The 10,416-nt window shown below is 50.0% G+C and overlaps 1 protein-coding gene and 1 non-coding gene across 11 annotated transcripts in view; one reads left to right on the top strand and one right to left on the bottom strand.

The window, feature by feature from the left end:
- Positions 1-1,874: 1,874 nt before the first annotated feature.
- Positions 1,875-10,416, top strand: part of DOCK9 (dedicator of cytokinesis 9) — a 324,795-nt gene continuing 316,253 nt past the window's right edge. For all 10 annotated transcript variants that reach the window (XM_060191793.1, XM_007521919.3, XM_060191796.1 and 7 more), the window contains exon 1: positions 1,875-2,163. In XM_060191793.1, coding sequence (XP_060047776.1) covers positions 2,035-2,163 — 129 coding nt within the window. In that variant the 5' untranslated portion in view covers positions 1,875-2,034. The remainder of the gene's footprint in view (positions 2,164-10,416) is intronic.
- On the bottom strand, positions 8,679-8,815 carry LOC132538846 (small nucleolar RNA SNORA70). The gene has a single exon (XR_009550158.1). It is a non-coding gene; the product is annotated as a small nucleolar RNA SNORA70 (small nucleolar RNA).

The following is a 10,416-nucleotide window of genomic DNA, read 5'->3' as shown; positions in this document are numbered from 1 at the left end:
TACTGAGAGGTCTTAAAGAATCAGAAACTGAAGGAGAATAACTGTTTAGGGCTCTTTGACTAGCATCTAAAAACTCAGGTGAGATCCAAGGAGACATACTTTGGTGTAACTCAGAGGTGTAAATGTCTGGCGTGCTCATACAACAGCACAATCCCCCTTTCCTGCCCCCTTTGTGTTACTTAGTCCTGCTGTTGGGACAGAAGAGACCTGGGGACTATTTCTCTTCTTACAGGAGAGGAAGCGGATAAGTGTAATTGTTTTCGTTATCAGGTTTATTGTTTTGTTTATCTTCCGGCCTGTCAGGCTCATTCACTGCCACATCCTGCGACCCAGCCCACTGGGAAAACAATGCGGCCAGCATTTATTAAGCGCTGACTGAATGCCAACCTCTAGTTTTACTATGTGGCAGACCCGTCATTAAATCCAAACCGGAGGTGTTGTGCTTTCTGCATTAGATTGGCAGGTTTCCTCATCGCTTTAAGATTCCATTTTAGGGGCAGGGGAGACAGCATAATGGTTATGCAAACAGACTCTCATGCCTGAGGCTCCTAAATCCCAGGTTCAATCCCCCGCACCACCATAAACCAGAGCTGAGCAGTGCTCTGGTGTTTCTCTCTCTATGTGTCTCTCTCTCTGCATCTCTCTCAAAAAATAAAATAAATAAAATAAAAAACCAAAACAAAACAAAAAAAGAGTCCACCTTAGCAGGGTTCGGGTCCTGGAACAGGATGGCAGAGGACCTAGTGGGGGTTGTATTGTCACGTGGAAAACTGAGACTTACTATGCATGTACAAACTACTGTATATATTGTCGACTGTAAAATATTAATCCCCCAATAAAGAAATAAAATAAAAAAGATTCCGCTTTAGCACAGAGTGGCTTCCGGCTAGGCTGGGCCACCTGGACGGACACTGGGGCAAGAGTGGGAGACAGGGATTCCCTGGAGGCGCGGGCCACGCCCACCACTCGCCGCGACCCGGCAGGTAAGGAGCTGTCAATCAGGCGTCTATGGGCGTGGCCTACGCGAACGGGCCAATCAGAGGAGCCAAACCACCGAGCCTGCGCGATGGGCCCAGCACAAATCCGCCCTCCCAGCGCGTGCCTCCTCCGCCGGGAATAGGAGGCTGTCCTCGCGTCTCCTCAGAGCATGGGGGCGCGTGCAGACGGGGCGGCGGCGTCTGCCTCGGGGTGGTGCCGGTCACTCGCTGCCGCCGGCCCGCGGGGCGTGTGGGGCCCTCAGGTTTCCGGGGCTCGGCTGTCACCGGGCCCCTGGCGGCCACACTGTCCTCAGTGTAATGGCCACGCTCAAAGTTCTGCTCCGGCCCGAGGTGACGCAGCCGGTCCTCCCCGCGGGCCGGGGCTGCGTGACTCCCTGGGTGACTGTTCAGCCGGAACTCGGGGTCCGTCATCCCGACCCCAGGGACCCCCAGTCCTGCACCGGCCTGTGTCCTGCGTATCTCGGGGTCCCCCTCCCCGCAGTCCGGGGCTCGCGGCCCGTCATCCCGACCCCGGCGGCCACGCATCAGCACCGAGTCTCACGTCCGCCTCGGGGTCCCGCAGCCTCCGGCACCAGTGACCCGCCCCCCCGGGTCACCTCGCTTCCCCGCTCCGCCCCCCGCTTCCCGCCGGGTCCCCCTCAGAGCCCGCCCGGAACTGACCCCAGCCGAGGCCCCGGGTGCGAGCCCAGGCGCCCCCAGCCCGCCGCCGCCCCGGACCCCACCTGCGCCCCGCCCCCCACCTGCGCCCCGCCCGGCCCGCGGCTCCGCCCCGCGCCCCGCCCCGCCCCGCACGGACACCCCGCCCCGCGCGGACACCCCGCCCCGAGGAGGCGGCCCGGCGGCGGGGAGGCCGGGGCCCGGGGGAGCCGCCGTCATCGCCACCGCCACCGCCACCGCCACCGTCGCCGCACGCAGGGCGCCCGCAGTAGCCGGGGGGCGGCGGGGAGCGCGGGCGGCGCAGGTTGCGGCGGGGCGCGGGGGCGCGGGTGAGGCGGGCGGCGCGGGGCGCACCTGGCGGCGGCTGCGGGCGGCGAGGATGTCGCAGCCGCCGGGGCTCCCCGCCTCGGCCGAGACGCGCAAGTTCACCCGGGCGCTGAGCAAGCCGGGCACCGCGGCCGAGCTGCGGCAGAGCGTGTCGGAGGTGGTGCGGGGCTCCGTGCTGCTGGTGAGTGCGGGACGCGGGCGCGGGGCGCGGGCGGGGGGGGTTGCTGGCGGACCCCGCAGGGGAGCCACTTCCAGTTCCCTGCGGACCCGCGACCTGCCCGGGGAGGAGCTCGCCGTCTCCCCCGCCCCCAGGTTACCCTCTTCTGCCAACCGGGAAATGACTCTGCTCCCCCCCACGCTGGGGGGCGCCCTTTGCACCTGCCCAGGGCTGCAGGGGGTGCGGGCTGTGAGTCCAGATCGCGGGGAGGGACTGCGCCCTCCGCAGCCTTTAGCGGGGCTGAGCTCCCGGAGAGGAGGCCCAGGGCATCCTCCCTCTCATTCTCCCCCCCTTTCAATAAACAAGAAGGTTTAACTTCGTCTTGGGAAGGTTCTGGAGCCCCAGTCGTTGGAGCCGCGCTGCCCATTGCTGCGGAGCGCGCGGTCATCCCCAGGGTCAGCCGCACGGGTGGGAGGGGGCGAAGCTCCTTTCTTCTTCTTCTTCTTCATTTTTTTTTTTAGATTAACTTTCCCTCAGAGCTGGGGCTGGACCCGCCGTGTCTGGAAGGCCCGTAGCGCCCGGCAGGCGCCCAGCCAGCGAGGTGGAGCCCCGGCCCTGGCCAGCTGGAAACTTTTAGCAGCTCCTGGCATTTGCTTTCTTGAAAGGGGCTTGCTTGTGGGTGGGTGACTCGTGGTGCTAGTTAGGATGATGCAAGACGATGGGTCTGGAGTGGACTTTTGGGGTAGGTGGGTGGGTGGGTGGGAGGGTGCAGACCTTGCACCTTGACACCAGGCCAGAGCTTTTTTTTTGGTGGCAGGGAGATGCCCAGCCTGGGCAAGACGCAAAAAGGATGTGAAGCTTTGCTGGCTTCCATGTCAGTCTGCTCAGTTAGATTCTCTTCTCTCCACGCTCAGCTCAGCCAGCTCGCTCCACACGCCACCCAGCTGATCAGAATCAAACAGGGGTGTTTTTATTTATTGGAGAGAGACAGAGAAGTTGAGTGGGCCAGGGGAGAGAGTCAGGGAGAGAGACAGAGAGACATCTGTAGCAGTGCTTTACTGCTCATGAAGCTCCTCCCTGCAGGTGGGGACCGGAGGCTTGAACCTGGGTCCTTGCAAACTGTGATGTGTGTGCTCTGCCAGGTGAGCCACAGCCTGGCCTCTAAACAGGAGCTTTATATCTTAACTTTTACTGAAGTTGACCTGTTGTCTCTTCCATGATCCCCGACTAACTTCTGTCGCTCTGGCCTGAGGATGACTGCCTACATTTCTCTCTCTCTCTCTCTCTGTCTTTCTTTCTTTGTGGCTGTTGCCCATGAGCATTTGTTATGGATAAAACCCATGATGCTGGTGGCATTTCCTCTGCTGTCACGAGACTTGGTTCTTTTCATTGGGATTACTGCCCTCATCAGGGCCGGGAGACAAAAGGAGAGTAAACAGAATTATGGTCGTGTCTCTACTTCCAAAATGCTCATGGACGGAGGTTAAGCCCGGAAGTGTCAACTGAGAGACAGCCCAGCTACCTGTCACCCGCAGCAGTCCTTGAAGGGCTGTCTCCTGACCGCGACTCGCTCGTAGAGTCTACCCTGCCCACGACATACTTGTATGGCGTCACATGGTGACGCTATCATGACACTGCTCTTTGCCCTGGGAGCATGAGCAGCCAGACACCTGGGTGATGTCTCAGGTCTCAGCGTTGTGCGTCTGGTCAGTTGGTGCAGTGAAGCCCAGGAGTAAGCAAATCCACACTGCAGGGAAGCGGGTGGGCCTTCTGGGGTGGGTGAGGGAAGCACATCCATCGCAGAAGGAGGAGATTGCCGCAGCTCTCAGACACCAAGAATTACCCTTAAACCACCCGCCTGCCGGGTCCCAGCTTCTTAGCAGGTGCACCTGCTGCATCGGTTCCCACTCAGCTTGGTTCTAGCAGGGTCTAGATGGTACTCTGGGCTCCATGCAGGAGACAGAGAAGCATCTAGCCAGGGTCTGGCAGCATCACTGTGCTCTGCTCGCCACTCGGGTCAGTGCTCATAGGGTGCCTCCAGCATAGCAAACACTCAGTAGGTCTCCTTCACTAGCTGACTAATAACGCAGTCTGCCAGTGGACTCAAAGAAAACATGAGCAGGATAGAGATTTAACTAGCTCTTCCCACGCTTCTGGTATTGTCGAGTGGCTGGTGATGAGACCAGAGATGCCGAGATCGAGTAGTTCAGTGGGTAATAGATTGCCATTTCCCAGATATTAAAATGTAAAAGGAGGGGTCCGGGAGGTGGAGCAGTGGATAAAGCAACGGACTCTCAAGCATGGGGTCCTGAGTTCAATCCCTGGCAGCACATGTACCAGAGTGATACCTGGCTCTTTCTCTCGCCTCCTATGTTTCTTATTAATAAATAAATAAGATCTTTTTTTAAAAAAAAAGTAAAAGGAGATGTACTCAGTCTTCAGTGTTTGATAGCATCATCTTTAAGGTTCAGGCTGTGTGCCGCAAAAAATACTTGGATTTATGTATTGCTATGCTTTACATTTTTTAATTAAAATGTTATTAGTGATTTTATAATCACTAATAGTGATTTACAGCATCATGAGATTACAGGGGTCTACTTCTGCAGTACACACTGTCACAGTTCTGTGTGCCCCCAACCCCTCTCCTACACCCCCAGAGATGGCCATCAGGCTCTCACAGTCTTAGAGACAGTTTGGCTAATTTATTTTCTTTTTACAAGTTTATATGTTTCATTTAAAAAATAATTTATTTTGATTTTAATTGGAGGGATTAATGGTTTACAATAAATATAATTATACATGAGTTTCAGGTTTTAAAAAAGATTTTCTATATCTATTAATGAAAGAGAGAAGGAGAGAGAGAAAGAAAACCAGACATCACTCTGGGATTGAACTCAAGACCTTATGCTCTAGAGTCCAACACTTAATACTATGCCACCTCCTGGGCTATTTCAATTCCGTTTTTTTTTTTTTTTTCTTTCTCTCTCTTTTCACTGCTCAGCTCTGGTTTAAGGTGGTCGTACAGGGGATTGACCCTGGGACATTGGAGTCTTAGGCATGAGAGTCTTTTTGTATGGCCATTACTACCTTCAATTCTTTATATTACCCATTTGAGTGAAACTATCTGATAGTTTTCAACTTTGTATTGCTTTTTTTGGAGATTTTTTTTTTTTTTTTTTTTTTAAAACCATAGGGTAGGAGGGGTACAACTCCACACAATTCCCACCGCCCAATCTTTTTTTGGAGAATTTGAAAGTACAGAAAAGTGGAGAGACTCATATAGTGAGCTCTCATAATCCATCATTCAGAATCCATTAGATTCAGTAATTATCAATGATTTTGTGGACTTAGTTTCAACTGTCCTTTTTTTATTTTTTTGAATTTTTGATCCATATTTATTTGAATGTCCCTTTTTTTCTTTTGTGATTGTGCCTTTCAGGTCTCCCATCATTTCACCCCATGGTCCTCATGTGTATTGTTAAAAATAGGGATATTTTCTTACATAACAAAGAACCTGTGATCTAAGTTGGTGGACTGGTCAGCCATATACTATACTGTCTTTCTAATAAAATTCTCACTAGTCTACTGCTATAGAATTCAGATTTCTCAGATTGCTTAAAATTTTTTTGGTTTGTAGTTTTAGTCTGGAAGCAAGCAGGGTTGGTGAACCTTTTTAAATGTGGCTCTCTCTTCAGTGAGTTTTAGGATGATTGATGGCAAACGCTAGAAGAAGGATGATTGATGGAGTGAGCCCTCCCTGGGGTGAGGAGTCCTGGGTTTTCACGTCTCTAAGACTTGTAGTTTAGGTCTTGGCTCTGCCATCAGAGAACCTGGCTTCTAAACTCAGCTCTCTCCCTTTCTTCCAGCTGTGCAGCCTTAGACACTTATTTTACTTTGCTGTGACTCTGTTTCCTGTCTGGAGAGTGGAGATAACATTCCCGCTCTGTGGGGTGGTTGGGAGGATTGGATGAGCAGTGTAGGGAAAGCTCTCATGGACAGTGCCTACCGGGTGTTCTAACAGTTGCTTAAATCACTCTGGGCTGTTCCTGAACTTCTCTGGACCTCAGGACTCTTGGATTAAAAGGGGGGTGGGGTGGGGCTGCATCTAGACTGTCAGTAAGAATCCTCCTCCCACCAGACTTTGATCCTCAGCTGCTTTCTGAGTAGTCAAGGTACTGTTAGTCATATTTCTTTCTTTTTAAAAAATATTTATTTATTTATTCCCTTTTTGTTGCCCTTGTTTTACTGTTGTAGTTATTATTGTTGTTGTTGTTGGATAGGATAGAGAGAAATGGAGAGAGGAGGGGAAGACAGAGAAGGGAGAGAAAGTTAGACACATGTAGACCTGCTTCACTGCTTATGAATCGACCCCCCTGCAGGTGGAGAGCCGGGGGCTTGAACCGGAATCCTTACGCCGGTCCTTGCGCTTTGCGCCACGTGTGCTTAACCAGTAATATTTCTAACAGTAGGAAAAATAAGCTGTGATATTTAGTTATGAAAGGAGACTCCTCACCATCACAGAAATAGCTTTCTGAGGTTTAAGAGGGCAGCACATTTAAAATATATGCAAACTAAGAAGAAAAACTAGAAACAGCCCCCTGAGCAGAGTGGAGTTGCGATTGCTTTGGGGCTCCTGAAGGCATTTTTTCCCTTGGGACATTCAGATACAGTAAAGATAGCATCATCGTGGCCTAGATCTCCAAGGGTATATATACCACTCAAGCCTGGAAAATAGCCTTTTTTCCTGAAAGCTTTACATAAATATTGTGACATGGCCTTCTTATGGATTTACCAGCTGCAGATTTCCACTGCTCTCAGGAAGTAGAGCATTCTGCTTGGTGTGGTTTTTGAAAGGTGTTGGGATCTGGGAATGCGCAAGTATTTTTTAATAATTTAAATTCATAGTTAAAAGTGTTCCCAAGGTACTCAAATAGCCTATTGAATCATAGCCCTGCTTTCAGCTCCTGTATTGATGACTTCCTTAGTGACCTTACCTCAGAGACCTCCTCAGGGTGCCATGCTTCTTGGAGGTCCAGCAATCTGCATGAAATTAAACCACAACAGGTCCATACTGACTTTTCCTCTGGGTTACTGGAGGAGGACAGGCAGAGGGACAGGGAGTATGGGGTGCTAGTCTCCCAGATTACACGCTGGGCTTTCCTCACCCCCCTGGTTCAGTTATCTCAAGATTCCAGTGTTATCTGAGGTAACATGAGGCCCATCTGATGGTGTTCTTTGAATCATCAGGTAATGTAAAACCTCGCTCTGGCTGTAGTTTTCAATCAGATATGATAGAAAATTGGCATGTGAACTGGCCTCAGCTTCACCTTGAGGTCTTCATCTACCCACTGGTGGAGTCCTAAAACTGAAGTGTCCCAAACTATGGAAGCAGGACGGAGGCCCAGTCCCAAGTAGATAATCAACAGCAGGATCCATTTCTTCAGGTTCTGGTCTATTTGAATATCAGGAGGAGATTAGTAATGCCTTAAATTTGTAAAGAGCAGGAAGGAATTGTGAAATTTTTTTAAGTGAGTGAGAGAGAGAGGGAGGGAGAGAGGGAGGGAGGGAGGGAGGGAGGGAGAGAGAGAGAGAGAGAGAGAGTGTGTAGCGGGGTTGGGAACCTAGAGCACTGCCCCTCATATGCAGGGCTAGAGATTGAACCCAGGTCCTCATGCTTATAAGGCATATGCTTCACTGCTGAGCCATTTCCCTGGACCTAGGAATTTTGAAATCTTTTAAAAAATATTTTATTTATTTTATTTTTGAGAGAGATGCAAAGAGAGATACACAACACAGAGAGAAACACCAGAGCACTGCTCAGCTCTGGCTTATGGTGGTGCGGGGGATTGAACCTGGGACTTTGGAGCCTCAGGCATGAGAGTCTGTTTGCATAACCATTATGCTATCTCCCCCTTTTGTAATTTTGAAATCTTTATTCTTTTTCTGAGGCCTGCTCTGTGCTAGGATTTTTTTTTTTTCCTTATTTATTGATGGGAGAGAGAGGGTGAGGAGAGTATCACTCTGGCCCATGTCATGCTGGGGACTGAACTTGGGACCTCATGCCTGTAAGTCCAATGCTTTATTCACTGAGTCACCTTTCGGGCTGCTGTGCTAGGTCTCTGCTGGGTGCAGAAGATATGTAGATATGTAGCTATGTGAGAACAGACTTTTGTAAGCATTGGAATAAAATACCTATGATCTGAGTTGGTGGACTGGTCAGTCAGTCATATACAGAAATACGGGTAAGAGTACTAAGGAACACCCTTAAAGACTCAAAGACTGGGGCCAGGCGGTGGCACACCTGGTTAAGGGCACACATTACAGTGCACAAGGACCCAGGTTCAAGCCCCTGGTCCCCACCTGCAGGAGGAAAGCTTCAGGAGTGATGATGCAGGGCTGTAGGTGTCTCTCTGTCTCTCTCCCTCTCTATCTCCCCCTCCCTCTCGATTTCTCTCTGTCTCTATCCAAAATAAATAAAAATATTTAAAAAAAAGACTCAAAGACTTGGTTCAAAGAGTAGAGAAGATGGCATAGCAAAGGACTGGCATACTTGGGAAAGCTTAGGGCAGCCTGTACAAGCAACAGGCTGCATGCACTACCCAGGGGGCTGCTGTTTGCAGCCACTGCACACCGGGCACCATGGGGAGGGCAGCACGGTCATCTTAATTGGCTGCAGACCAATAAATAAAGGTAATAAAAAAAGAAAAGAAAAGTCAGAAACTGCTCTCTTTGTATATGCCATGTATGAAGCAGATACAGTGGATGCACCAGTCACTGGTGCTGGTAGCTAATAGTGTAGGAGCCTCCATCTTTGATCATGTTCTAAAATAAATTGTAAATCAGCGTAAGAGTTACATGTAAAAATAAAGAAAAGAAATAGGGGTCCGGGTGGTGGTTCACCCGGTTAAGCACACATAGCACTAAGCGCAAGGACCCACACAGTGATCCTGGTTTGAGCCCCCACCTTCCCACCTATGTGGGGGGGATGCTTCACAAGTGGTTCCCAAGGTCTGCAGGTGTCTGTCTTTTGTCTCCCTCTCCCCTCTCAGTTTCTCTCTGTCCTGTCCAGTTAAATGGAAAAAATGGCTGCTAGCAGCAGTGGATTCAGAGTGCTGGCACCGAGCCCCAGCAGTAACCCTGGAGGCAAAAAAAAAAAAAAAAAGAAAGAAAGAAAGAAAAGAAAAGAAATAGCATAAAACCTGGGTGAATAATCATGTAAGGGTGGAGAGGCATTTCTAAAATGTGCAAGTGTGGAAAAAACCTGTTTAGCCTGAGCTTGGGAGGTAAGCCCTGGCCTTGCCACAGAAGAGGTTGTTTCACCTGGCCTTCAATGTGCTCATCTGAGAATTCGGATCATTAGGTATTATCATCGTCAAGCATTTTTCAGATAAAGATTAAGTTAGATAATGTTGCAGGGAACCTCAGAGGTGGCTCAGAGGGTTGAATTCTGGATTTTGCGTGAGTGAGTCCCCTGGTTCTTTCCCCAGCGGCAGGCGCCCTATACACTGGAATGATACTCAGGTCTCTCATGAAAACAAATGAGTCTCAACTGCAGAAGTGACTCAGCTGGGGAGCACACTGGGTTCATATGCCTGGTTTCATTCCCAAAATAAACAAATAAATAAAATAAAGCTCACCACCTTTTTTTTTATGCCCTGCCCCCTTTTTCTCACTCACCCTCCTCCCTGCTTCCATCAGATAACCTTAATCCTGTTCTCAGTGTCAGCTAGTTTGTTTTTATCTTGTTTTGTTCCTTTTTTAAAAATTAGTTTATCTATTTGTTATTGGATAGAGATAGAGAGAAATCAAGAAGGGGAGATAGAGAGGGCAAGAGACAGAGAGATAACAGCAGCCCTGCTCATGAAGCGGTGAGCTCATGAAGCTTTTCTCCTACAGGTGGGGACCAGGGACTTGAGCTTGGGTCCTTTTGCACACTGTGGTGTGACTGCTTAACCAGGTGCGCCACCACCTGCCTCCCCCCCTTTTTAAAAAAAATTATTTTTTTGACCAGAGCACTGATCAGCTCTGGCTTATGGTGGTACAGGGATTGAACCTGGGACTGTTTTTTGGAGCCTCAGGCAGGAGAGTCTGTTCGCATAACCATTATGCTGTCTACTCCCGACCAACAATTTTATGTCCTTATATTAGACACATGGGTGAAGTAATCCAATACTTGTGTTTCTCCTTCTGACTTTCTTTCCTTTGCATATCCCCTCAGTTTTAGTGCCAATGGGGAGAAAAATGTATTTTTTTCTCCTTTATGAGTGATTTAATAGA

Source organism: Erinaceus europaeus, chromosome 5 (genome assembly GCF_950295315.1).
Source record: "Erinaceus europaeus chromosome 5, mEriEur2.1, whole genome shotgun sequence".
Lineage (NCBI taxonomy): Eukaryota > Metazoa > Chordata > Mammalia > Eulipotyphla > Erinaceidae > Erinaceus > Erinaceus europaeus.
This window is presented reverse-complemented; position numbering and strand designations above follow the sequence as displayed.